Below are 27,940 nucleotides of genomic sequence, written 5' to 3'. Positions count from 1 at the left end.
TGGTGTGTTTAAATTGAAGTGTTTGGGAAACTCCACTGGGGGTGACGAGTTGTGTGCATATTATTCTCTGATAGGAACAATGGGCTGAATAGAACTTGTGCTGTCCAGCAGAGGGCTGGCCAGCACAGGACATAGCTTTCTGGGGGAAATATGGCACTGGGGGTGCGTCGGGGTCACCCTGTAGTATAACCAGGGCTGGTGAGAGCCAGGGTGTTGCTGGAAGGCTGTAGTTACACACAGACACTCAAGGTGGGGCTTGCATGCTGGAGGCTGTTCATGAATGGCCTGTGTGGGAGCTATTTCAGCAAGGCATTGTAAGGCACCCAAGGGTGCAGGGCAGGGGTGACACAGCTGCTCATTAGTCTGGATTGTACTTTGGTATGTCACAGCCCCAAAGGACAGGGTGGTGCCTGGGGGCCCGGCCCCAGCTGTGACCCAGGCTGGTCCTTCCTGTGCTCTTACCTCTGGTGGCATTTACAACCTGCCCCGCATTAGCCCTGCATTAGAACAATAGTGTGACTGCTTGGCATGGGGATCTCACTTACGTGTCCCTGTCCCAGACCCACTCCAACCCCCTTCAGTCCTGGATCCTGGCGACTGATAAATGACAGCGGGCTTCGGGGGCCTGGGCTCAGGGAGAGCCCCAGGCAAAAAATGGGGGCCCAGGCCTGGGCTGAGGAAGGGGGCACTGCCTGGGAGTCCTCACGCGCCCTGGAAAGCTGAGACACACGGACCAAGATGCGAGGTCCCAAGATGCTCTGACACTTTATTGGTGTTAATCAGAATGGAGGGGGATCAGCGCGGCTCGACTCAACAAAATCACAGGTTGTAAGAAGAAAAGTGCCGCCACCTCCACCCCGGATCACCCCAAACTCTCCAACGGTGCCCCCCCACCCTGCCATCCCCCATCATGCCAGATGGTTCCCCCTACCTTGCCATCCCCCTGTCCCCTTGACAGTGCCCCCCCCACCCTGCCATCCCCCATCATGCCCGATGGTTCCCCCTACCTTGCCATCCCCCCAGCCCCCTGACGGTGCCCCCCCACCACCATCCCCTCAGTGGTGCCCCCTGCCCTGCCATCCCCAATCTTCCCAACAGTGCCCCCCACCATCTCCCATCCCCTCAACTGTGCCCCCTGCCCTGCCATCCCCCTGATGGTGCCCCCTGCCCTGCCCTCCCCACCCAACTGTACCCCATCTTCCAGCAATCCCCCCCCCACCCGCGCTGCCTGCCCTGGCACCCCCACTGCTCTGTGACATGATGGAGGCTGCTGGCAGGGAAGCCGCCTGTTGGTGCAGTTGCTGCCCCATGGCTCACCTCCTCTCCAGGTCTCAGAGTAGCAGCCGTGTTAGTCTGTATTCGCAGAAAGAACAGGAGGACTTGTGGCACCTTAGAGACTAACCAATTTATTTGAGCACGAGCTTTCGTGATCGCCTGCATCCGATGAAGTGAGCATGCTCAAATAAATTGGTTAGTCTCTAAGGTGCCACACGTCCTCCTGTTCTTTCTGCTGCTCTCCAGGCAGGCGCTGGCGTTGGCGTCGTTCCCGCCACAGTCCCAGCAGCTGTTGTTGTCTCAGTGCAGCAGGGGCACGTAGTGCAGCTGGTGCCAGGCCTCCAGCAGGCTTTGGGGTGTCACGGCCTCCTGGTCGATCTGCCGGAAGACGAAGGCCTTGGAGTTGCTGCCGAGGGGGCGGAAGGTGTCGCTCACCATATCTACGATGCTGTGGGGCCTGTTCTTCCGCAGGCACCTCCCTGCGCAGGGCGAGTCGAGGGTGAAGAAGATCAGGCAGCTGGTATTGTAGGTCCAGGCCAGGAGCTTCCGCACGGGGCTCTTCCAGCTGCCCTGGAGCCAGCGCCACTCGGCGTGCTCCCCCGCCCCTCTGGGCAGACCGTTCACCGCGGCAGCCGGGATGTTCCCCTGGCCTGGCTTGCACAGGCCGCCGGGATTATTAATGGCCTTTTGCATGTTCTGCAGCTGGTCCTTGGGCAGCTGCCGAATCAGCTTTGCCGGCAGAATGCAATAGGCTTTGAGAGGTGAGCCCTCCTCCCAGGCCTAAGGGAAGGCAAAGCAAAGGGCAGTGAGTGCCCATGGGGCTCCGGACCACCCTGCCCCCGAACCCTGAGCAGCAAATGGCTGCAGTGCAGGACACTTGGGCTGGGTCGCACATGGCGCCGTCACTGACCGGTTCTGGGCTCTCAGGGCTCCAGCCAGGGTCAGGGGATGTTTGTGCCCTGGGAGAATGAAATAAACTTGGAGGGCGGTTTTAAGAAGATCAGAGACTGCCACAGGTACCCCCGGGGATCATCAGCCCGGTGTGAGCTTTGGTCCATCAGCTCCACAAGGCTGAGTGTTACCACTTGAGCAATCCGGAGCTTTTATGCGGAGTCAGCCCCAGAGGGGGACGTGACACACAGTTGGCCCCTGGGCTAGACAGCGATTTGCTGGAGAGCTGAAGAATACTGGTGATCGGGGCTCCATGGTTCTTCCTCTGACTGTGGGAGGGGACCGTGATTATGGTTAAAGAGGCTAACAACAGCACATATACATGGCACATTCACTGTGAAAGGCTGGGTCTGAGGCTGGGGTCTGCCATGCTAGAGAGCTGGGTTCTAGTCCCACTTTTGCCTGAAGTGGCCTTGTGCAGCTGATTTGGAGATGGTTGGAGGCTCATAGCTGCCTGCCAGCCAGGACTGAGAAACAGGGCCCTGCTATTTACCAAGGTCTATGATGTGCACTAGACAGCAGACATGGGAGTAGAGCTCCTGGCTCCCTGCCCAGTGCCCCTTAGAATCATAGAATATCAGGGTTGGAAGGGACCTCAGGAGGTCTCTAGTCCAACCCCCTGCTCAAAGCAGGACCAAGCCCCAATTTTTGGCCCATATCCCTAAATGGCCCCCTCAAGGATTGAACTCACAACCCTGGGTTTAGCAGGCCAAAGCTCAAACCACTGAGCTATCCCTCCCCCCTTCACCTTAGCTATGATGTACCAGGAGGGAATCTTGCTCTGGGCAGACACAACATGGGCTTGGGGGAGCACAGGTGTCACCTGTGGGGGCAGAGTTAGCCCTGTAGACCTTCATCCTCTAAGTATCAGGGGGTAGCCATGCTAGTCTGTATCCACAAAAACAACGAGGAGTCCAGTGGCACGTTAAAGACTAACAGATTTAATTGGGCATAAGCTTTCATGGGTAAAAAACCCAGTTCTTCAGATGCATGGAGTGGAAATTGCAGATACAGGCATCGATATGTATTGGCACATGAAGAGAAGGGAGTTACTTCACAAGTGGAGAACCTGTGTTGACAGGGCCAATTCAGTCAGGGTGGATGTGGTCCACTCCCAATAATTGATGAAGTGGTGTCAATACCAAAAGACGGAAAACTGGTTTTGTAGTGAGACAGCCACTCCCAGTCCCAAGAGGGCTGGGGCAGATGAGGGATGGGATGGGGCGGGGAAGATGGGGTGGGGGACGGGAGGTGGCAAGGGCCAGGGCAGACTCCAGGCTGGAGCGTTGGCACAGTCCGGGTGGGGTTGGTTTGTCTCACGCTTGGGGTGACGGGGTCAAGTTGCCAATTCCCTGCCTCATGAGCAAGGGCCATCAAGCTTCAGACCATCCTGGGGCCTCACATCTCTGTCCGTGTGTCCAGTACCCCCATCTCTGTCCATGTGTCCAGCTCTCTCCCACCCTGTCGGGCTGGCCACAGACAGCTGGGGACAGGGCAGGAGGCCGAATGCGCCCATCTGTCGCTCAGCAAGATCGGGTTGCCGCTGTCTGCACCAGCAGCACCAAGCAACAAAATGGGATGTCAGGCAGGTCCCAGAGGGTGGCAATCAGCCCCGAGCTGCTGGAGTCAATGCGGCAGGTCCCAGCGGGTGCCAACCAGCCCTGATGTCAATGGAGCTGCTCCAGCTGGGAATCCTCACTCCAGGCTCACCCCAGGCTGGGGAGAGGTTCTAGCGGGCAGCTTAGAGCATACGCAGGGATGGGATGGGGGTTCTAGAAAGGAGCCCGGCACACACTCACACTCAGGAGGGGCGGGGTTCTACACGGGAAGCTGTTACACACTCAGTAGGTGGATGGGGTTCTAGATCAGAGCCTGGCACACACTCAGGAGGGGCAGGGTTCTAGACTGGAAGCTGTTACACACTTGGTAGGGGAAAGGGTTCTAGAAAGGAGCCAGGCACACACTCACACTCAGGAGGGGCGGGGTTCTAGACTGGAAGCTGTTACACACTCGGTAGGTGGACGGGGTTCTAGATCAGAGCCTGACACACACTCAGGAGGGGTGGGGTTCTAGACTGGAAGCTATTACACACTCAGTAGGGGGAGGGGGTTCTAGATCGGAGCCCGACACTCACTCAGGAGGGGCGGGGTTCTAGATGGGAAGCTGTTACACACTTGGTAGGGGGAGGGGGTTCTAGATCAGAGCCCAGCACACACTCAGGAGGGGAGGGGTTCTAGACTGGAAGCTGTAACACACTCGGTAGGGGGACGGGGTTCTAGATTGGAGCCTGGCATATATGTGTGGATTCCATACTGGTGCTCAGCAGGGGCAGATTTTCCCTCTGGAAAGTACACCGCACTCTGCAGGGATTGGAAGAAACACAGCACAGCTTTTGCCAAACCAGCCGGTGTTTATCTGTCACCAGGATCCAGGAGTGAAGGGGCTTTAGGGTGGACCATCTGGGACAGGGAAATGTAACTGACAGCCCCACGCCTGCAGAGTCTCCCCTTCCCCCTGTCACAGCCTCCTAGGGACATTGGGATGAAAGTTTTGTTTGCATTGGTCCCTTCCAAAGGGGTCACTTTTTGGTATCTGAAAGTCTGCTTCACAAGTGAGGGGAAACGGAGGCAGGCCCCATGTACGGCACCACAATTGGCTTTAAGGGGGCACAACAGGAGCAGGTCGGTTACCGTGCTGCAGGATGGGCCAGATACAGGCACCTCTACCAACCAGGGCTGGCTTCAGGACAGCAAGAGGAACAGGGCCACCCCATGCACCCAGTGCCAGTCATAGATTCTCCATCACTGGCAATTTTAAAACCAAGATTGGACGTTTTTCCTAAAAGATCTGCTCTGGGAATGATTTTGGGGGAGTTCCCTGGTCTGTGCTGTACAGGGCTCAGCCTAGATCACCCTTCTGGCCTTGGGATCTATAACTCTATGTGCAGGGAAAGACGGAAAGCAGAATGACAGGTTTCAGAGTAACAGCCGTGTTAGTCTGTATTTGCAAAAAGAAAAGGAGTACTTGTGGCACCTTAGAGACTAACCAATTTATTTGAGCATAAGCTTTCGTGAGCTACAGCTCACTTCATCGGATGCATACTGTGGAAAGTGTAGAAGATCTTTTTATATACACACAAAGCATGAAACAATGCCTCCTCCCACCCCACTCTCCTGCTGGTAATAGCTTATATAAAGTGATCATTCTCCTTACAATGTGTATGATAATCAAGTGTATATAAAAAGATCTTCTACACTTTCCACAGTATGCATCCGATGAAGTGAGCTGTAGCTCACGAAAGCTTATGCTTAAATAAATTGGTTAGTCTCTAAGGTGCCACAAGTACTCCTTTTCTTTTTGGAAAGCCGAATGGCTGCTCCAAGGGAAACGTGACATTTCCGAAATCTGTTGTCAGCCCGAATGCCAACGAAAAGCTGATGTTTCAGAATTCTCTTGGAATGGAAATGCTGAAAGATGTCAAAGCAGGAGCAGCGAAACATTTGAATAATGTTGGATTGTCTCAAGAATGGCACAGAAATTTGTTTCTATATGATCAAAATGGGGCTTTCCTCATAATTTAAAATACAGATATCACAGTAATTAAATTAACAAAATGTTGCATTCTGATAATTTTGAAGATTAAACTGTAATATACAGTAATATCTAGCTGTCATATTAAAATTCAGATTTCAATGTAATGTAAGAGTTGAAATGACAAGAATCAAAATGATAAATTCAAAATGAAACATTTCCCCCTCCTTCGAAGGAAACGTTCCGATTAGTATTTTGTAATAAAGTAAAATGTTTCAGTCCAATAATTACAAAATATTACACAGAGTTGGCTCCTATGGTAGGGCGTCTTTCCCCCTTTGATCCTCCGGCTAAACAATAATAATCCCTTGCTCATATGCAGTAGATCTCCAGACTCTTTGCAAAGGAGGTCAGGGTCAATATCCCTACTGTACAGATGGGGAAACTGAGGCAGGGTCCTGCAGCAGACCCCAGGTCTTGTGCCCTCCCTTGTCACCAGGCCGCCCCACATCCCTGCAGCCTGCTCTGGTTTAACTGTGGGGGCACAGAGATCAGGCTCTGACCATGACCCCAGGGCAGTCAGGGCCAGGGGGGTGGATTGGGGGGCTGACTCAGTGAGGGTGTCTGGGCCCCTCTGGTCTCTAGGGCAGTCACTGGGCTCCCTGCATCCCTCCTGCCCCTGGCTGGCTCCCCAGCTCTGTCTCCAGCCGTGGCTGCAGTGAGCATGGGACTCGGGCAGGGAGAAGGAGCCGCCCTCCTGGTAGAACCTGCTCAGCGGGTTCCGGGGCTGACGCCCTGTGCCATGCGGCTGGGAGCGATAGAGACGGTGGCACTGGGGAGGCTGTAGCAGGCTCTGGGGAGGAGCAGCATCTCTGGCTCTAGGAGGCTCGTGGGGGCAGCATCTCTGGCTCTAGCAGGCTGCAGGGGGCAGCGTCTCCGGCTCTAGCAGGCTCTGTGCAGGCTGGGATGATGCCGTCTGGTGTCAGGCTCCTGGCCTGGGGCTGGCTGCTCCTGCCCGTCTGCAGGGCACTGGAAGGTGAGACCCGGCTCCGTGGAGCTGCATGATGCGGTGCCCGCAATGGAGCCACCTGGGTGCGGTTGGGGTGGTGGTGGGGCGTAGCCTTCTCTTCATTGGCCTTCGCTCCGGTGTGGGGGACCCTGGCATCTGGCTGCCTCCCATGGAGACAGGGCTGGGAGCAACCGTGTTTCACTGGCAGACAGAGGATCCTGGAGTACGTTTGAGCGGGGGGTGCAGGGGATGGGCACAGTGCCCGGGTGCTGGGCATGGGCAATGTAGGGCCACTAGGCGCAACTGCCAGTTGCATCCGGACCCCCTGCCCGCATCTTCCACCAGGCACTGATGGAGAATCCCGTCCTGTCCTCCGAGATCCGCCTGACGCTGTCCAGACCCCCACCCCTCCATGCTCCCCCTGGCACAGATTAGCCCCCACCACGTGTTCCCCTCAGCAGAGACCATCCCCGCACCCGCAGTGCTCTGTGCTTCCTGCCACTCTGCTTCCATGTCTCTAACCTGCTCCCTCTCCCCATTTCAGACTGCGCCGCCTGCGTCTTCCCCTTCATCTACCGGGGGCGATCGTACCCCACGTGCACCCAGGATGGGAGCTGGGCCAGGTGGACATTGTGGTGCGCCACCACCGCCAGCTACGATCAGGACTCCCGCTGGAAGCGCTGCTATGAGACGGGTGAGGGTTGGGGCGTTCCCCCTCATCCTGAGGTGGGGGCACCCTCTGGCTCCCCACGCTCCCTCTGCAGGGCCAGAACCCCAGGCTGACACAAAGCATGGTGGGAGATGCATCAATCGCAGAGCCCAGGGGGCTGGACTGAGGGGAACGGGGCTGTTTGCACCTCTCCCAGCCGTGGTTTCAGGCTCCCTGCATATTCAGGCAGCGTCAGTTACACTGGAGGTAGCTCCCCTCCCTCGGAGTGACAGGCTCAGGCTCTCAGCAGACTCAGGCAGCATCACTGCATTGGTCACACTCAGGGCAGCTCCCCCCTCTCACAGTGAGGGGCTCAGTCTCTCTGCAGACTCAGGCAGCGTTGCTGTGTCAGTCGCACTCAAGGCAGCTCCCCCCTCTCACAGCGAGGGGCTCAGGCTCTCAGCAGGCTCCAGCAGCGTCTCTGCATTGCTAACACTCAGTTCATTATTTGACTCAGTTAACACTCAGTTCCACCTTAAGGGTGGAAGGGGGGATTTTTTGGTTGAAATCAAAAGGTGAGAAGCAGAGAGAAACAGAGCGAGTGGCGATGTCCCCGGGTGTGACCCCTATGTCCCTCCCCCTCCCGCTCAGGTTCTAGGCCAAAGAAACCTGCGTCCTACAAGGAAATTGTCTCAGCTCCAGAAAACTGAGCCACATTTCTCTCAGACGATCGTTCACTGGTTCCTTGAGATGCTGGACTCAGTGACCACTCACTCGCTCTCTGTCTTCCCATGCACAGGAGCACCTGCCATTCCTTCCTCACCCCAAACTCAACAAACCATTCCTCTCAGTCCATCCAAAAAAAGAAATGTTTGAAAGTTTTGGTGAATCAAAAAGTTTAAAAAAAAAATCCTGTGGGGTCGAACAAATTGTTTCTTTTCAATTTCAAGCATTTTGAAATTAAAAGATAAAATGAAAGGAAATAGAATCATAGAATCATAGAATCATAGAATCATAGAATATCAGGGTTGGAAGGGACCCCAGAAGGTCATCTAGTCCAACCCCCTGCTCAAAGCAGGACCAATTCCCAGTTAAATCATCCCAGCCAGGGCTTTGTCAAGCTTGACCTTAAAAACCTCTAAGGAAGGAGATTCTACCACCTCCCTAGGTAACGCATTCCAGTGTTTCACCACCCTCTTAGTGAAAAAGTTTTTCCTAATATCCAATCTAAACCTCCCCCACTGCAACTTGAGACCATTACTCCTCGTTCTGTCATCTGCTACCATTGAGAACAGTCTAGAGCCATCCTCTTTGGAACCCCCTTTCAGGTAGTTGAAAGCAGCTATCAAATCCCCCCTCATTCTTCTCTTCTGCAGGCTAAACAATCCCAGCTCCCTCAGCCTCTCCTCATAACTCATGTGTTCCAGTCCCCTAATCATTTTTGTTGCCCTTCGCTGGACTCTCTCCAATTTATCCACATCCTTCTTGAAGTGTGGGGCCCAAAACTGGACACAGTACTCCAGATGAGGCCTCACCAATGTCGAATAGAGGGGGACGATCACGTCCCTCGATCTGCTCGCTATGCCCCTACTTATACATCCCAAAATGCCATTGGCCTTCTTGGCAACAAGGGCACACTGCTGACTCATATCCAGCTTCTCGTCCACTGTCACCCCTAGGTCCTTTTCTGCAGAACTGCTGCCTAGCCATTCGGTCCCTAGTCTGTAGCTGTGCATTGGGTTCTTCCGTCCTAAGTGCAGGACCCTGCACTTATCCTTATTGAACCTCATCAGATTCCTTTTGGCCCAATCTTCCAATTGGTCTAGGTCCTTCTGTATCCTATCCCTCCCCTCCAGCGTATCTACCACTCCTCCCAGTTTAGTATCATCCGCAAATTTGCTGAGAGTGCAATCCACACCATCCTCCAGATCATTTATGAAGATATTGAATAAAACCGGCCCCAGGACCGACCCTTGGGGCACTCCACTTGATACCGGCTGCCAACTAGACATGGAGCCATTGATCACTACCCGTTGAGCCCGACAATTTAGCCAGCTTTCTACCCACCTTATAGTGCATTCATCCAGCCCATACTTCCTTAACTTGCTGACAAGAATACTGTGGGAGACCGTGTCAAAAGCTTTGCTAAAGTCAAGAAACAATACATCCACTGCTTTCCCTTCATCCACAGAACCAGTAATCTCATCATAAAAGGCGATTAGATTAGTCAGGCATGACCTTCCCTTGGTGAATCCATGCTGGCTGTTCCTGATCACTTTCCTCTCATGCAAGTGCTTCAGGATTGATTCTTTGAGGACCTGCTCCATGATTTTTCCAGGGACTGAGGTGAGGCTGACTGGCCTGTAGTTCCCAGGATCTTCCTTCTTCCCTTTTTTAAAGATTGGCACTACATTAGCCTTTTTCCAGTCATCCGGGACTTCCCCGGTTCGCCACGAGTTTTCAAAGATAATGGCCAGTGGCTCTGCAATCACAGCCGCCAATTCCTTCAGCACTCTCGGATGCAACTCGTCCGGCCCCATGGACTTGTGCACGTCCAGCTTTTCTAAATAGTCCCTAACCGCCTCTATCTCCACAGAGGGCTGGCCATCTCTTCCGCATTTTGTGATGCCCAGCGCAGCAGTCTGGGAGCTGACCTTGTTAGTGAAAACAGAGGCAAAAAAAGCATTGAGTACATTAGCTTTTTCCACATCCTCTGTCACTAGGTTGCCTCCCTCATTCAGTAAGGGGCCCACACATTCCTTGGTTTTCTTCTTGTTGCCAACATACCTGAAGAAACCCTTCTTGTTACTCTTGACATCTCTGGCTAGCTGCAGCTCCAGGTGCGATTTGGCCCTCCTGATAACATTCCTACATGCCCGAGCAATATTTTTATACTCTTCCCTGGTCATATGTCAAATTTCTCAGGGGAAATCTCTTAGAGTCTTTTGCCTGATGGAAACAACCTGCCGAGGTGGACACAGATTCGTGAAACGTTTCGGTCGACCCTAATTGGCGTTTTTCACAGAAAAAAAGATCTGCTCAAAGATATTTTATCCAGATCCACTTCCACGATGTCTATGCTGCCACCAGCAGCTCAGGGGCCTGATCTTGGCTGGGTCTCTGGACACTGCAGCAAAGCTCGTCTGTAAGAACTGTGTGCATCGGTCCCCAGCGCCGTGTGTCTTGCCTGTGCCATGCAGCTGAGGGCAGCAGCTCTTGCGAGGTGGGAACATGCTGCGGGTAATGGAACGGGCACAGCCCTGCCCAGCCTCAGCCTGTGATGCCCAGAGGTTGGCTGGGCAGGGGGGTAGTAGAGGGGATGTTGCTTAGGAATCTCAGCAGTGACCTCAGTGAGTGTCCCCAGAGCCCCAGGATCCCCAGGCGATGGGCCATTCTCAGATCTTGCCAGGGCTAGGATCAGGTGACGTGCAGCCGCTGTCATGGAGGGGACACGCCTGAGGGGATGTGGGTCAATGGCAGAGTAGCTCTGATAGGGATGCTCCAGTCCCTCCAGGTGGGCACTGCTATGCTAATGGAGGGGAGGGTGGGTTGGGGATGAAGGCCCTTCCCCTCTCCATGCCTCAGTTTCCTCTCCTGCCCTTTGTCTGCGAGCTCTCTGGGGCAGGGACAGTCTCTGGCTTTGTATCTGCATGGTGTGGCCCTGATCTCTGTGGGGTTCCCCAGGGGTATAGCACTGAGAGCAGCCCTGCAGAGCCCACCACGCAGCAGTGACACCTCTTAGTCCCTGTCAAGGTTCCTTCCCCACTCTGAATTCTGGGGTACAGATGTGGGAACCCACATGAAAGACCCCTAAGCTTATTTCTACTAGCTTAGGTTAAAAACTTCCCCAAGGTACAAATTCCTTTCCTTGTCCTTGGATGGTATTGCTGCCACCACCAAGCGATTTAGACAAAAATTCAGGGAAGGGTCAGTTGGAGCCCTATCCCCCCAAAATATCCCCCAAGCCTCTTCATCCCCTTTCCTATGGAGTCTTGAGAATAATATACCAACCAATTGGTTACAATGTGAGCACAAACCAAACCCCTTGGTTTTTAGGACACTGAAAATCAATCAGGTTCTTAAAAGAAGAATTTTATTTATTAAAAAAAAGTAAGAGAATCATACCTGCAAAATCAGGATGGAAAATAACTTTACAGGTTAACTAAAAATATTTAAAACACAGAGTATTCCCCTCTGACTCTGCTTCCCAGTTACAAAACAGGAATAAAACTCCCTCTTAGCATAGGGAAAATTCACAAGCTAAAACAAAAGATAACCTTACGCATTGTCTTGCCCTTACTTACAATTTTTGTAATCTTAGACGCTCATTTCAGGTATGTTTTCAGGAGACGTTTTTCCTGCCTGATCTCTCTCTCCATACAAAGAGGGAACAACAAAAGAGAGCACAAACAAAATCTCCCCCCCAGATTTGAAAGTATCTTCTTTCGTTATTGGTCCTTTTGGTCAGGTGCCAACCAGGTTATTTGAGCTTCTTAACCCCTTATAGGTAAGGATTCAGTACAGCTGCTCAGGAGGGATTTTATGCCTACCATTAGCTGTATGTTTATGACAGTGCCTGTCTCTCCCATCCCAGAGTATGGAGGCAACACGGGTGGCCAGCCCTGCGTCTTCCCCTTCGTGTACCGGGGCCGGGTGTTCTACACCTGCACTGACGAGGCTGCCAAGCCACGCAGGTTCTGGTGTGCTACCACTGGGAATTACGACCGGGACCGGCGCTGGAGCTACTGCCCTGATACCCGTAAGGATGGGCAGTGGGGCAGAGGGGCGGGGATCAATGCAGGGCGATTGGGAGCCACTCACCTCACAGTCACCCCAGGCAGAATCCCAGCTGGGAACCCCACCACACTCTCTTCCTGGTACAGGTGTGCCTGGGTGCCGGGCAAGGCTGTCGGGGACATTTCAGCCTGAGACGCCATTGTGCTGGGTGCTGTACATTATTTATTTGGGGTATTATGGTAGCACTGGGAGCCCCAGCCATGGCCCAGAACCCCACTATGCTTGGCACTGGGCAAACTCAGAATATAAAGGCAGCCCCATGTATTTGTCAAACCCCAGCTCCTGGAATCCTGTGACTATGGGGGAAGCTCAACTTTCTGTTTAAACATAGAAAGGAGGTTTCTGCCCCTTGGGGCTTCAGGGAGAAGCTGGGACTGGAAGAACGCCCCGGGAACGAGTCGGGAAATGAAAAGACCCTCCCGCTGATTGTTAACAACCTTGTGATTTTGGGGGCCAGAGTCCCCATTGCTGAACGTGTGGGTCTGGTGACACTGAATCTGCCTGACACAATATGGCCCCCTATCCCAAACTGTGCCCAGGAGCTCAGCGGGGTGAGGCAGACCCATTGCCCTAGGCATGGCATGTAGGGCGGCTCTGGTGTGTTATAGGTGTAACAGCACAGGGGTCCCTCCTGGAGCAGGGTTTGCACTAGACAGACAGGGATCTGGGGTTGTGGACAGGCTGGTACAACCTTACACTTTCACACTGATGTAGTATTTGTCTGGTAACTTACGATGCAGAAGCACCTGAAACCAGAGACCAGGGACCCCATTGTGCCAGGTGCTGCATGCACCCTGACCGAGAACAGGGGCGCCATTGTGCCAGGCACCATCCAGACCCTGACAGAAATCAATTGTGCCAGGCACTGCAGAGACCCTGATCGACATCAGGGCCTCTGACAAACAACTGCGGTTCCCAGAACTGTGACCCTCTCTGTTACCCTACTCTGCTGTGGCTAAGCTGTGTGTCAGCTTCCCAACTGGCTTATCTGCCCTGCCAGCAAACTCTTCAGGACTCTGCCAGTCCAATTCTCACAGCCTCTCATGGTAGCATGCACGAAACCTGATCAGATTCGCTGCTCCATCAAAGAGACAGCACCCAGCCGCTTATTGGCTTAACTGGGACTGACAAACCCTCTGTGTCAATCCAAACACCGAGATGTTCTGTGGTAAGAGTAAGACAAGTTTATGAAGTAAAGGACATAGGTTTAAGCGATGGCAAGCTGAAAGAATAAGGACAGAAACGTTCATGAACAAACACCAGTAGAAACACACTTCTCAGGCTAGAACCGAATGTCAGCCAGTTATGATCTTTGCCTAAGCAAGTTTCTCATCTGTGCTCAGTTCCCAGAGATGTCACCCCTTTGGCTGAAGGACTCAGGAGCCCCAGCCTCCTGTGTCTGCCCAGTCATGGATAACCCCATGGGGTTCTTTCCCCTTCTTTTTATAGTCCTGAAAATCTTTGCAATGTATTCTGTGCAATGTGGTCCCAGCCAGTTTCTCTCTCCTGCAGAGACTGGGCTGTCTTCTCCCCGGCTTGGTAACTTGATGGCTTTGTTTACCTTAGATGTAAATGGATTGTCATTGTCTCTGCCTGAGGAGCAGGCTGGCCAGAGAAGCAAATGCCTGTTCCTTACTCTAGGGCTTATTCATTGCTTGCCAAACACATCTGAGGAACGTCATTCCAGCCCCTCTTCATAACTCTTTGTATACACCCCATGCAACAATTTTCGGGATCAGCATGTTGCCCGTTTGTACATGATCCGCCCGTGACACCGATTAGCTGCAGATTCTGCCAGGTGTGTGAGGTGTAGTGAGTACGCTAGGCCTGACGGGCACTACTGACCCACTGCAGTGCCTCCCTGATGGGCTCCTATGTCACTGGGTCCCATCGTGCCAGGTGCTGCACAGAGCCCGACCGAGGTCAGGGCCCTGTCGCTGCACAGACACAGAGTGAGCGCCAGTCCCTGCCACAAAGAACTGACCTACGGGCAGGAGAGGTGACAGGCACAGAAAGGAGAAGTGACTTGCCCAAGGTCCCCAGAAGGGAACCCAGGAGTCCTGGCTCTGAATGCAGTGATTTAACCACTGCATCACACTGCCCCCTCCCCTCTCTGTCTCCCCAGTACTGGCTGGGAATTCCACAGCTCTCTGTGCCTTCCCGTTCACCTACCAGAACCGGACCTACCTGGGCTGCACGGCAGATGGGGATGCCAGTGGGAGGCCCTGGTGCTCTCTGACCAGAAACTACGACGTGGACCAGAAACGCACGTACTGTCTGGACTCAGGTAGGGCCCAGGGAGAAGCACGGCAGAGCTACATGGGGCTTTGCTGCCTGGCTTGGCCTATGGGGACCCAGCATCCTCTCGGGCTGGTCTGCCCCTGGCAACCCCATCGTAGCCTCGGACACTTGGCCGGGGTGTCCATAGGGAGTGAGATGCCCAGCTCTGAGTTCAGTAGAGTTTCTGCACTGAACTGCAGTTGGCATCTTGCATGGAAGGGTGGCCCAGTGGTTAGTATTAGCCTGGGACTTGGTCAGTATGAGATGAATTCCCTGCTCTGCTACAGTCTTCCTGTGCAAACGCAGAGAAATCACATAGCAGCTCTGTGCCTCAGTTTCCCCACCCATGTAATGAGGATAATTGTCTTGCCTCACAGGGAGTTAGGAGGTTAAATACCTCATGAGCTGTGCCAATGGGGCCAGAGCAGTACGGTAAGTAGATAGACTGGAAATTGCAACTGGGGAGTGTCACATCCCAGGGCATTTGGGTGGCTGAGAACTGAGCTGTTAAACACAACAGGCCCAGCCTTGGGGGTGGGGTGGAAAAAATGCAGATGTTTCCCTGTTGTTCCTGTTTTGCAAGGTGAAAATGGGCCGACTTTGGAGGGGGGAGGTTCCCCCAAAAGTTTTTGCAAAATGTTTTCAGCAGAACGTTCCCAGGAACGGTTCTCGACATTTACCAAAAGCCAGGCTTTCCGGCCCGTGAAAAATGTCCATGTCCCGGTTTCCAATAACCGTGGGATCCTGGGAACGTTTTCTGTCGGAATCTTGATGGCAAAAGTCACCGAAGTTTTTGCAGAAAAGGAAACTTTGGACAGTCCCAGCTGTCTTGTGAAAATAGCCATTTTGGGGGCAGAAAAAGGACATTTTTGAGGGGGGAAACCCCTTTTGTTTGACAAACGTCCCCCACTTAGCTCCAGCATTTCCACAGCCCATGGAGTGAGTCTTCCCAGCCCCTGGGATCCCCTAGTGTAGCCAGACCTTTAGACAGAAGCGGGGAGTTAACAGACCCTCCTTTGCTGCTCCATGGGCCCTTCATTGCAACATCTGGGACAGCAAAACCCGCTCTGGGGCAGCATGAGCGACCTGCTGTGCCCTTTGCTGCTCTGTGGGGGGACGTGTAAACAGGGCCAGGGGAGGTGCAAGGATCCCCAGCCTGTGGGGCTGGGTGGCCTGGGCCAGAGCCCGTGGAGGTGACTGGCCCAGCCCCGCCTGCTTGGCCACACTGACGTCCGGCCTGTGCGGGGTCAGGGCCTCCCTGCTTGTGGGCCGAAGGGGTCAGTACATCCCCTGTGTCCCCTCCCCACGGAGCCCCTTAGGTGGGTCCTGCACAGTCTGTCCCTGTCAGCGGGAGGTGGCAGCCATCTTTGATGCCATCACTAACAAGACCCAATGTCTCCATCACTAACCCCAATGGAGGGGAGCAAACCCTGAGGCGCTAGGGGAGGGGGCTATGGGTCTGGATGTGGGGCGCAGCTCCCTCAGCCCTGCTGACCCCTCCCCCCCCAGGGTGTGGCCCAGTGGTGACCAGGGCAGGGCAGGCTATGGGAGGGCTCTGACACAGCCCGGGCCCCATGGCCTGTGGATGCTGGGCTGGGTTTTCCCACAGCAGGCCCTGCATGACTCTGTGGGGTCCCAGCTATTTGGGGGCAGGGGTGTTGTAGATTAGGGGGTTGATGGGAGCTCCAGGGGCTAGGTGTGTTGGTGAGGGGCGCAGTATGCTCTGGGGGGATATAATTGATTAGGGACCCCCCTGCCCAGCTCCTTTTGACCCATTAAGAAAAGGAGGACTTGTGGCACCTTAGAGACTAAGCAATTAATGCTCAAATAAATTGGTTAGTCTCTAAGGTGCCACAAGTCCTCCTTTTCTTTTTGCGAATACAGACTAACACGACTGCTACTCTGAAACCTGTCATTATTTTGACCCATTGTAACTTTGATGATATTTCCCCCAAATGACCCGGGATTAAGGGCGCCCAATTTGAGATGCCTCAGAGAGGCCGGACTGACAGAAAGTGCCGCCCTGGCCTGTGATGCAGGACACCTGGGTTCTGTTCCCAGCTCTTCCACCTGCCCCCACTGGATGAACAGGGGCATGCCCTTTCCCCAGCTTTGCCTCAGTTTCCCCTCCTCCCTGGTGTCAGTCCGGTCGATTTGGATTCTGAGCTGCTTGGTCCAGGCCTGTCTGTTGTCATGGGTCTGTGTAGCGCCTGGCGCTGGGGGTTCTGGATCTTGGTTGGAGCCCTGGGCACTGCCCTGATATATATGCTGCCATGTCTCACTTTGGGCTCCCAGGATTCCGAGTCTTGGCTGTAGCCCCTGGTATGGGGCTGTAATTCCCCCGGGGCTGGGGCTCCCCGGACAGGCCAAATGTTGCACTAATCCAGCCTCCCTTCACCCTGGCTCGTTACAGATGGGCGCTCAGCAGACACAAGAGAGACTCCAGACCTGGCCTTGCTCCCCCCGCCTTTCTCCAGAGCTGGCAGGTGGGGAGCAGAGCAGGGCTGGAGGGGGAGGAAGAGACGCTGGGCGAGAAGATCCATGGGCCAGTCAAGATCCAGCCATTAACATACGTGACGTGGCTGCGTGACTACTCCAGAGCCCCCCCTGCACCCGGAGCCGCGAAAGCCTAGAGAAAAAGGTGTTAAAATCCAGCCCTTCGCAGCCTGCATATTGCTGGGCTTTGCTCCTGTCTCTGTCCCCTTGCCTACATGCCGCACGACCCAGTCCTGCTCCCCCTGGCAGCCACGCGCTCCCTGCTTCCAGCTCCCGCACTCACACAGACCCTCAGTGCCCCCCTGATTTCTGGACAGCTGGGCCCTGCTGCCTGGGTGTCTGGGGACGTGGCTCTGCCCGGGCAGACCTGAGGGCACTGTGAGGGGCTGGCGTGGACTGAATTGTGAACTCTGCTGCTGCACTGGCACTGCCATGGTGAGGGCCCGGCTGTTCATCCCGGCTCCCCCCGGCCCCGGAGCCTGTGCTGGGAATTCACCTGCCCCAGGCTGGAGGGAGCTTCGAGTCACTGGTGGCTGCGTCACGCTCGGGGCCAGTGGCCCTTGCACATCTCTGCCTCTGCTTCCCTCGGCCTGTCATAAATATAAAGGGAAGGGTAAACACCTTTAAAATCCCTCCTGGCCAAAGGAAAAATCCTTTCACCGGTAAAGGGTCAAGAAGCTAGGATAACCTCGCTGGCACCTGACCCAAATGACCAATGAGGAGACAAGATACTTTCAAAGCTGGAGACGGGGGGAAACAAAGGCTCGCTCTGTCTGTGTGATGCATTTTCCGGGGACAGAACAGGAATGGAGTCTTAGAACTTAGTAAGTAATCTAGCTAGATATGCGTTAGATTCTGTTTTGTTTAAATGGCTGATAAGATAAACTGTGCTGAATGGAATGGATATTCCTGTTTTTGTGTCTTTTTGTAACTTAAGGTTTTGCCTAGAGGGATTTTCTATGTTTTGAATCTGATTACCCTGTAAGGTATTTACCATCCTGATTTTACAGAGGTGATTCTTTTACTTTTTCTTCAATTAAAATTTTTCTTTTAAGAACCTGATTGCTTTTTCATTGTTCTTAAGATCCAAAGGTTTGGGTCTGTGTTCACCTATGCAAACTGGTGAGGATTTTTATCAAGCCTTCCCCAGGAAAGGGGGTGTAGGGTTTGGGGAGGATTTTGGGGGGAAAGATGTTTCCAAGTGGGCTCTTTCCCTGTTATATATTTGTTAGATGCTTGGTGGTGGCAGCACTAAAGTCCAAGGGCCAAAGGTAAAATAGTTTGTACCTTGGGGAAGTTTTAACCTAAGCTGGTAAAAATAAGCTTAGGGGGTTTTCATGCAGGTCCCTACATCTGTACCGTAGAGTTCAGAGTGGGGAAGGAACCTTGACACGGCCATTCACAACAAAGGTCTCTGGCTGGCAGCCCCTTTGCTCCAGCCCCTGCTGGTGTCGGCCCAAATCCCACGCAGAGATGGAGGCCAGCCGGCAGCCAGCTCCGACGAAGAGACCAGTCGCCAGAGGGGAGAGAATGAGCCACCGAGCTGGGCCCAGACACAGACTGAGTCCCCTGTGGTGACCAAGGGGAGATGGAGGCCCCAATGGGTGAAGCCTGTCCTGTGTTTGGGGGAGACTGATCAGCCCCCCTGCTAACAGGGACGGAGGAAGCAACAATTGCCCTCTGGGATTGTTGCGTAGACAGGCGTAACCCAATGTGGTTTCTGTGCTAGTCCGTCTCCCCCGCGGCCGCCAGTGTCGCTGCTTTGGTGTGTGGCCATCCCCCTTTGGACGCCCATTTGCCCATTAAGGGACCAGCCCTGGGCCGTGTTCGCCCCGTGGTTTGATGCTGCAGACGATTTAACACGGGTGTTGCCGTGTGCTTGCGTCACTGGCCGTGCTCTGCCCTTGGTTTGGGGCAGGGCTGGTTGGACCCTTCGTTAGCTGGAGAGGGTTTGCAGGAGTTTCCCCTCCATGCCATGTCCTTCTGATTTGGTTTTTCTTTGCTCATTAGCTGAATAAAATCTTCAGTGCACATGGCGCCGCTTGGCTTCATAAGCAATTCAGGTTGGAACCAGAGAGAATCTCTGGCACATTGCAGAGATTTCCCCCCAGCTCGCCTCCAAATTAACCTTTTGGTTTTAACTGCTTGTCTGGGCCAGGACGTCCCCTGAGCGGTGTCTCTGCCCCAGTGCCTTCTGGCCTGGCCCTGGGGTACAGGCAGCCCCGTCCCGCACAGAGTTAAGCAAGCGGCACCTGAGGCCCAGCTCCATGTTGGCAGCATCTGTTCAGCACCACATGCCCCGTACCCGTTTCAGGAGCAGAATGGTGAGCAACCTGGGGACTGGCCCAGCTCCCGTCAGACGGGGGATCTGGCATCGGAGACTTGCCCACGGAACTGCGCGTTCCTCACCCCCTGTGTCGCTTCACCCTATCGCACGTGGCCACTAGGGGGCCACCTGGACATGGGGGGCGGGGCTCAATCCAGTGGAGCGGGGCTGATTGACACCTGCAGGGGCTCTGGCCCTGTCTATGCAATACCTCTGCTTCTCCCCACACCAAGGGGGTGCGAATCGAACACAGACACAGCTCCGGCCTGCAGGGACCCCAGTCTCCAGTGCAGGCCCTCCCCACACCCATGGATGATGCCATGAGGTGGGGAGCTGGGGGCCCATCCTGCAAGTGTGATGGGTTCAGACTCTGGGCCCTGATCCTGCGCCTGAGGAATTGGCGCAGGTCAGTGGGAGTCACTGGGGTGAGGAACATTGACCCAGCCCGGGAATGGTCCATGGGGAGCAATGGCGCGTGAATGGGGCTCGCTGGGAATGAGACCCCATCCCTGAGACTGCAGAGAGAGCGAGAGCGGGGTCCTTGCTCAAGGGTTCGGGGGCCCCTATGGGGGGCACCATTCCCTATGGCATCCAATGACAGGGGTTCCCAAACTTTCCCCCCTAGCTAAGGAAACTGAAAACCATCCATGTGTGTTCAAAAGCCGTGTGAAAAAGTGCAGTTCCCGCTCTCATCACACGGGTGCAGCCGAGCTCCGGACTCCTGCATCCTTCTGAGAGCACCTGCAAAAGCCCAGTGAAACCTGGGGGTGCTGCAGCTCCTGCCGCACCCCTAGTTCCCAAGCCTGGGACACCCTGGCCGGGGGCCCCTATCGTGCGCCGGGTTCCAGGTACTCCTTTTCTTTTTGCGAATACAGACTAACACGGCTGTTACTCTGAAACAAGAACGTATGAGGACCAGTGGGGGGGGGGGGGGATAAACATGGGGAAATAGTTTTACTTTGTGTAATGACTCAACCACTCCCAGTCTCTATTCAAGCCTAAATTAATTGTATCCAGTTTGCAAATTAGTTGCAATAAGTTAATTGCAAATACAATTAACTTAGGCTTGAATAGAGACTGGGAGTGGTTGAGTCATTACACAAAGTAAAACTATTTCCCCATGTTTATCCTTCCTCCCTCCCCCCACTGTTCCTCAGACGTTCTGGTTAACTGCTGGAAATGGCCCACCTTGATTACCACTACAAAAGGTTCCCCCCCCCGCACCCCGCTCTCCTGCTGGTAATAGCGCTTCTTAAGTGATCACTCTCCTTACAGTTTGCATGATAACACCCATTTTTTAATGTTCTGTGTGTATATAAATCTCCCCACTGTATTTTCCACTGAATGCATCCGATGAAGTGAGCTGTAGCTCACAAAAGCTTATGCTCAAATAAATTTTTTAGTCTCTAAGGTGCCACAAGTACTCCTGTTCTTTTTGCGAATACAGACTAACACGGCTGCTACTCTCAAACCTAAAGATACTAGTGGTGATTTGTGCATGGAGAGCATTTCAAATGTTATCATCACATTGGGATATGCACTGCAGTCCCTCTGTTTAACTCAGGAACATTTAGCTCAAGGGGCTGAGCTGCTGAAAAAAGTGACAGAGGCCAAGGCCCCAGACAGAACATTACATGAAATAATCAAGCTGATGGATATATGTTTAAAGTAGAATGTTGAATGGCTTCTTTGCTCAGAAAATTACAAAACACTGTTAAGAAAAATGCCCTAAAAGTGGCGAGGAACATGGTAAAAATAAAATAAAAGTGTGTGTTGTAAATAAACTCAATTGAAAATGGCTGTGAGAAGCGTGTTCTTATGAAGCTCCCCATCGGGGGGTCCTGTGTCATACAAACAGATCAACATACAACAATTAGACCCTTCATGCAAAGCCTATCAAAACACAGGCCCATCAAGCCTAAGGCATGGGAGCTGTCATATTGGCTGTATCGCTACACCCTTTATAATAGTGTAACCCTTCTGACAGGTGGAGCCGGCAGCAACCAGGGCCGGGTTCAATATCTAGGGGTTCCTTTTCAACAATACAACACAGAACCAGCTCAAGCCCCACCCAGTAACCTGGGAAAATTACACACCACTCCTGGGCGCCTCTGAGAGGCAAAACTTCCCCTCTCGCAAGCACAGAGTCTGAGTGTAGAAAAGAAATTTTTAATGAAAGGAGTGAAATCACCCGACATTAATTAGGGAAAATGCCACAAGCAGGATTCATAACATAAAGCTGTGAATAGGACACCCACCCCAGAGTGCGTGGGGCAGTGCCTTCTGCCTCATGTTCTTGAGTTCTACAGCCAACAGTTCCTTTTCTGTGCCCCTCCCTTCTCCCTCCACCGCACCCCACTCACAGTGGTTGTCCCTGGTCAGTGAGAACCCAGGGTTCAGAGGTGCATCTGTGTGAGTTCACCTCCCACCTGGGGACGAAGGCAGTTTGCTTGCTCCACCATTTGTGCACTTGCTCTGGCTGGCCATCCTGCCAGCCGTGGTTCCTCTCCACTGGCCACCTCGCCGGCCACGCGTTCGCCAGTCAAATGTCAGTCACCTTCTGCTGCCACCTGTCTGTCTGCTGTGACCTCTGCACATCAGTCTCTTAGTGATTTTCAGCTCTTTGCAGACTGGGCAGAAACACTGCCTTACCACAAGTCATTCAGCTCTCATTTGAGTACTTCAACATAAGAAAAGGTTCCTACTGAAGCCTATTTAGCTCTGCCTTTGAACAGTGGGGAAGAACAGGTTAAATAAGACTGGAGACCCTTGGGGAGAATTCACACCTCCTGTCTGGGACACCTGTCCCCACAGACGCCAACTTTCCAAAGTGCCAGGGGGTGGTGAGCCCCTGGCTCTGCCACAGGCCCCATCCCCACTCCACCTCTTCCTGCCCCTGCTCCACCCCCCACCCCGCCTCTTCCTGCCCAATTCCACCCCCTCCCACGAGCATGCCACATCCTCACTCCTTCCCCCCAGCCTCCTGCACACTGCAAAACAGCTGATTGCAGCAGGTGGGAGGTGCGAGGAAGGAGGGGGAGCAGCTGATGGGGGGCTGCTGGTGGGTTCTCAGCACCCACCATTTTTCTCCATGGGTGCTCTAGCCCTGCAGCACCCATGGAGTCGGCGCCTATGCCTGTCCGCACTCCTCTTACTTTCACAGGGGTCTGGCATTTGAGCCACTGGCTTAGCAAGTTCCTTTCAGCTGAGAGTAACCCCTCAATCTGGACAAGCTCAGCACAGTTCTGCTTCCCTTTAGTCATTCAATGAAGATAACATTTCACTACCCTGATCACTTGGAGTTACAACACCTGTCTGCTAGATACCTACGCATTAAATACTGTAAATACAATTTGCTCCTGAAGTCTCTCCCCCTTCCAAACTAGCTGTCAGGGGATAGTTCATTCAGATCCTGCGTACGTCAGCACTACACACCAGGATGCAACCCAGTATAAGCCCTGGTCTACACTAGGACTTTAGGTCGAATTTAGCAGCGTTAAATCGATGTAAACCTGCACCCGTCCACACAATGAAGCCCTTTATTTCGACTTAAAGGGCTCTTAAAATCAATTTCCTTACTCCACCCCTGACAAGTGGATTAGCGCTTAAATCGACGTTGCCGGCTCGAATTTGGGGTACTGTGGACACAATTCAATGGTATTGGCCTCCGGGAGCTATCCCAGAGTGCTCCATTATGACCGCTCTGGACAGCACTCTCAACTCAGATGCACTGGCCAGGTAGACAGGAAAAGAACCGCGAACTTTTGAATCTCATTTCCTGTTTGGCCAGCGTGGCAAGCTGCAGGTGACCATGCAGAGCTCATCAGCACAGGTGACCATGATGGAGTCCCAGAATCGCAAAAGAGCTCCAGCATGGACCAAACGGGAGGTACGGGATCTGATCGCTGTTTGGGGAGAGGAATCCGTGCTACCAGAACTCCATTCCAGTTTTCAAAATGCCAAAACCTTTGTGAAAATCTCCCAGGGCATGAAGGACAGAGGCCATAACAGGGACCCGAAGCAGTGCCGCGTGAAACTGAAGGAGCTGAGGCAAGCCTACCAGAAAACCAGAGAGACGAACAGCCGCTCTGGGTCAGAGCCCCAAACATGCCGCTTCTATGATGAGCTGCATGCCATTTTAGGGGGTTCAGCCACCACTACCCCAGCCGTGTTGTTTGACTCCTTCAATGGAGATGGAGGCAATACGGAAGCAGGTTTTGGGGACAAAGAAGATGATGATGAGGAGGAGGTTGTAGATAGCTCACAGCAAGCAAGCGGAGAAACCGGTTTTCCCGACAGCCAGGAACTGTTTCTCACCCTAGACCTGGAGCCAGTACCCCCCGAACCCACCCAAGGCTGCCTCCTGGACCCAGCAGGCGGAGAAGGGACCTCTGGTGAGTGTACCTTTTAAAATACTATACATGGTTTAAAAGCAAGCATGTGAAAGGATTACTTTGCCCTGGCATTTGCGGTTCTCCTAGATGTAGTCCTAAAGCCTTTGCAAAAGGTTTCTGGGGAGGGCAGCCTTATTGCGTCCTTCATGGTAGGACACTTTACCACTCCAGGCCAGTAACATGTACTCGGGAATCATTGTAGAACAAAGCATTGCAGTGTATGTTTGCTGGCATTCACCCAAAATCCGTTCTTTATCTCTCTGTGTTATCCTCAGGAGAGTGAGATATAATTCATGGTCACCTGGTTGAAATAGAGTGCTTTTCTTCAGGGGACACTCAGAGGAGCACATTCCTGCTGGGCTGTTTGCCTGTGGCTAAACAGAAATGTTCCCCACTGTTAGCCACAGGGAGGGGGGAAGGTTGAGGGGGTAGTCATGCGGTGGGAGGAGGCAAAATGCGACCTTGTAACGAAAGCACATGTGCTATGTATGTAATGTTAACAGCAAGGTTTACCCTGAAAGAGTGTAGCCACTGTTTTATAAAATGTGTCTTTTTAAATACCGCTGTCCCTTTTTTTTTCTCCACCAGCTGCATGTGTTTCAATGATCACAGGATCTTCTCCTTCCCAGAGGCTAGTGAAGCTTAGAAAGAAAAAAAAACGCACTCGCGATGAAATGTTCTCCGAGCTCATGCTGTCCTCCCACACTGACAGAGCACAGATGAATGCGTGGAGGCAAATAATGTCAGAGTGCAGGAAAGCACAAAATGACCGGGAGGAGAGGTGGCGGGCTGAAGAGAGTAAGTGGCGAGCTGAAGACAGGGCTGAAGCTCAAATGTGGCGGCAGCGTGATGAGAGGAGGCAGGATTCAATGCTGAGGCTGCTGCAGGACCAAACCAGTATGCTCCAGTGTATGGTTGAGCTGCAGCAAAGGCAGCTGGAGCACAGACTGCCACTGCAGCCCCTCTGTAACCAACCACCTTCCTCCCCAAGTTCCATAACCTCCACACCCAGACGCCCAAGAACGCGGTGGGGGGGCCTCCGGCCAACCAGCCACTCCACCACAGAGGATTGCCCAAAAAAAAGAAGGCTGTCATTCAATAAATTTTAAAGTTGTAAACTTTTAAAGTGCTGTGCTTAAAGTGCTGTGTGGCATTTTCCTTCCCTCCTCCACCACCCCTCCTGGGCTACCTTGGTAGTCATCCCCCTATTTGTGTGATGAATGAATGTGAAGCAACAATGACTTTATTGCCTCTGCAAGCGGTGATTGAAGGGAGGAGGGGCGGGTGGTTAGCTTACAGGGAAGTAGAGTGAACCAAGGGGCGGGGGGTTTCATCAAGGAGAAACAAACAGAACTCTCCCACCGTAGCCTGGTCAGTCATGAAACTGGTTTTCAAAGCTTCTCTGATGCGTACCGCGCCCTCCTGTGCTCTTCTAACTGCCCTGGTGTCTGGCTGCGCGTAACCAGCAGCCAGGCGATTTGCCTCAACCTCCCACCTCGCCATAAACGTCTCCCCCTTACTCTCACAGATATTGTGGAGCACACAGCAAGCAGTAATAACAGTGGGAATATTGGTTTCGCTGAGGTCTAAGCGAGTCAGTAAACTGCGCCAGCGTGCCTTTAAACGTCCAAATGCACATTCTACCACCATTCTGCACTTGCTCAGCCTGTAATTGAACAGCTCCTGACTACTGTCCAGGCTGCCTGTGTACGGCTTCATGAGCCATGGCATTAAGGGGTAGGCTGGGTCCCCAAGGATACATATAGGCATTTCAACATCCCCAACAGTTATTTTCTGGTCTGGGAAGAAAGTCCCTTCCTGCAGCTTTTGAAACAGACCAGAGTTCCTGAAGATGCGAGCATCATGCACCTTTCCCGGCCATCCCACGTTGATGTTGGTGAAACGTCCCCTGTGATCCACCAGAGCTTGCAGCACTATCGAAAAGTACCCCTTGCGGTTTATGTACTCGGCGGCTTGGTGCTCCGGTGCCAAGATAGGGATATGGGTTCCGTCTATAGCCCCACCACAGTTAGGGAATCCCATTGCAGCAAAGCCATCCACTATGACCTGCACATTTCCCAGGGTCACTACCCTTGATATCAGCAGAACTTTGATTGCGTGGGCTACTTGCATCACAGCAGCCCCCACAGTAGATTTGCCCACTCCAAATTGATTCCCAACTGACCGGTAGCTGTCTAGCGTTGCAAGCTTCCACAGGGCTATCGCCACACGCTTCTCAACTGTGAGGGCTGCTCTCATCTTGGTATTCATGCGCCTCAGGGCAGGGGAAAGCAAGTCACAAAGTTCCATGAAAGTGCCCTTACGCATGCGAAAGTTTCGCAGCCACTGGGAATCGTCCCAGACCTGCAACACTATGCGGTCCCACCAGTCTGTGCTTGTTTCCCGAGCCCAGAATCGGCGTTCCACAGCATGAACCTGCCCCATTAGCACCATGATGCATGCATTGGCAGGGCCCATGCTTTCAGAGAAATCTGTGTCCATGTCCTGATCACTCACGTGACCGCGCTGACGTCGCCTCCTCGCTTGGTATCGCTTTGCCAGGTTCTGGTGCTGCATATACTGCTGGATAATGCGTGTGGTGTTTAATGTGCTCCTAATTGCCAAAGTGAGCTGAGCGGCCTCCATGCTTGCCTTGGTATGGCGTCCGCACAGAAAAAAGGCGAGGAACGATTGTCTGCCGTTGCTCTGACGGAGGGAGGGGCGACTGACGACACGGCTTACAGGGTTGGCTTCAGGGAGCTAAAATCAACAAAGGGGGTGCCTGTACATCAAGGAGTATTTCAGGCAGGACTTCACGGAGGGTTCCAATAAGAAATGGTGCACCTAAGTTATCGTTCTTATTGGAACAAGGAGGTTAGCCTGGCCTCTGATTGATACATGGCTAGATTTACCTCGCTGCGCCTTCTCTGTGACTGACTGCAGTGTGATCTAGAGGAATGAGTCCCCTAGACAGGGGAGGAGGCAAATGAGTACAAAACAAATCTGGTCTATTTCTTGTTCTGACCCACTCCATCTATCTTTTACATCTTTGGCTGGCAGCAGACGGTGCAGAAGGAAAAGGACCTGGGGGTGACAGTGGACGAGAAGCTGGATATGAGTCAGCAGTGTGCCCTTGTTGCCAAGAAGGCCAATGGCATTTTGGGATGTATAAGTAGGGGCATAGCGAGCAGATCGAGGGACGTGATCGTTCCCCTCTATTCGACATTGGTGAGGCCTCATCTGGAGTACTGTGTCCAGTTTTGGGCCCCACACTTCAAGAAGGATGTGGATAAATTGGAGAGAGTCCAGCGAAGGGCAACAAAAATGATTAGGGGACTGGAACACATGAGTTATGAGGAGAGGCTGAGGGAGCTGGGATTGTTTAGCCTGCAGAAGAGAAGAATGAGGGGGGATTTGATAGCTGCTTTCAACTACCTGAAAGGGGGTTCCAAAGAGGATGGCTCTAGACTGTTCTCAATGGTAGCAGATGACAGAATGAGGAGTAATGGTCTCAAGTTGCAGTGGGGGAGGTTTAGATTGGATATTAGGAAAAACTTTTTCACTAAGAGGGTGGTGAAACACTGGAATGCGTTACCTAGGGAGGTGGTAGAATCTCCTTCCTTAGAGGTTTTTAAGGTCAGGCTTGACAAAGCCCTGGCTGGGATGATTTAACTGGGAATTGGTCCTGCTTCGAGCAGGGGGTTGGACTAGATGACCTTCTGGGGTCCCTTCCAACCCTGATATTCTATGATTCTATGATTCTAAGGACTGCATACCATCCACATCTCATGGCTGCTTGGCAGAAGATGGTACAGTACGACTGCTAGCAGTCCGTATCGCCTGCCCGCTCACCATAAGACGGTTCAATAGGACTGACTGCAGGACTAAAGAGAATGACCTGGTCAAGTCACTCCAAATTTAGTCCCTGCACCCATGTCTGCCCAGGCGCTCCCAGCCGACGTGGCCAGGAGCACCTCGGACATGACGATGACGGCTACCAGTCGTACTGTACCGTCTGCTGCCACAAGGCAAGGGGTTGCTGCTACTGTGTAGCAATGCCATACCACGTCTGCCAGCACCCAGGAGACATAGGGTGACGGTTACCTGAGTGGGCTCCATGCTTGCAGTGGTATGGCGTCTGCACAGGTAACTCAGGAAAAAAGGCGTGAAACGATTGTCTGCCCTTGCTTTCACGGAGGGAGGGAGGGAACGGGGGCCTGACGATATGTACC

General features: G+C 53.2%; 2 protein-coding genes across 2 annotated transcripts in view; one reads left to right on the top strand and one right to left on the bottom strand.

The window, feature by feature from the left end:
* Positions 1 to 27,940, bottom strand: part of LOC140901855 (uncharacterized) — a 355,046-nt gene that overhangs the window by 215,445 nt on the left and 111,661 nt on the right. The window contains exon 7 of the mRNA XM_078850362.1: positions 22,101 to 22,107. Within this exon, the coding sequence (XP_078706488.1) occupies positions 22,101 to 22,107 (7 nt within the window). The remainder of the gene's footprint in view (positions 1 to 22,100; positions 22,108 to 27,940) is intronic.
* On the top strand, positions 6,727 to 14,877 carry LOC140902140 (matrix metalloproteinase-9). The gene is made up of 5 exons (XM_073321875.1): positions 6,727 to 6,793; positions 7,311 to 7,460; positions 12,010 to 12,174; positions 14,338 to 14,499; positions 14,870 to 14,877. The coding sequence occupies exons 1-5, from the start codon at positions 6,727 to 6,729 to the stop codon at positions 14,875 to 14,877; spliced, it is 552 nt and encodes a 183-aa protein (XP_073177976.1).

Source organism: Lepidochelys kempii, chromosome 23 (genome assembly GCF_965140285.1).
Source record: "Lepidochelys kempii isolate rLepKem1 chromosome 23, rLepKem1.hap1, whole genome shotgun sequence".
Taxonomy (NCBI): Eukaryota; Metazoa; Chordata; order Testudines; family Cheloniidae; genus Lepidochelys; species Lepidochelys kempii.
This window is presented reverse-complemented; position numbering and strand designations above follow the sequence as displayed.

Excerpts from the sequence above, each read along its gene's own strand:
- LOC140902140 (XM_073321875.1), top strand. The coding sequence starts at position 6,727 with ATGCCGTCTGGTGTCAGGCTCCTGGCCTGGGGCTGGCTGCTCCTGCCC. Across the intron at positions 6,794-7,310 it reads CGTCTGCAGGGCACTGGAAG|ACTGCGCCGCCTGCGTCTTC; the intron begins GTGAGACCCGGC and ends TCCCCATTTCAG. Across the intron at positions 7,461-12,009 it reads GAAGCGCTGCTATGAGACGG|AGTATGGAGGCAACACGGGT; the intron begins GTGAGGGTTGGG and ends CTCCCATCCCAG.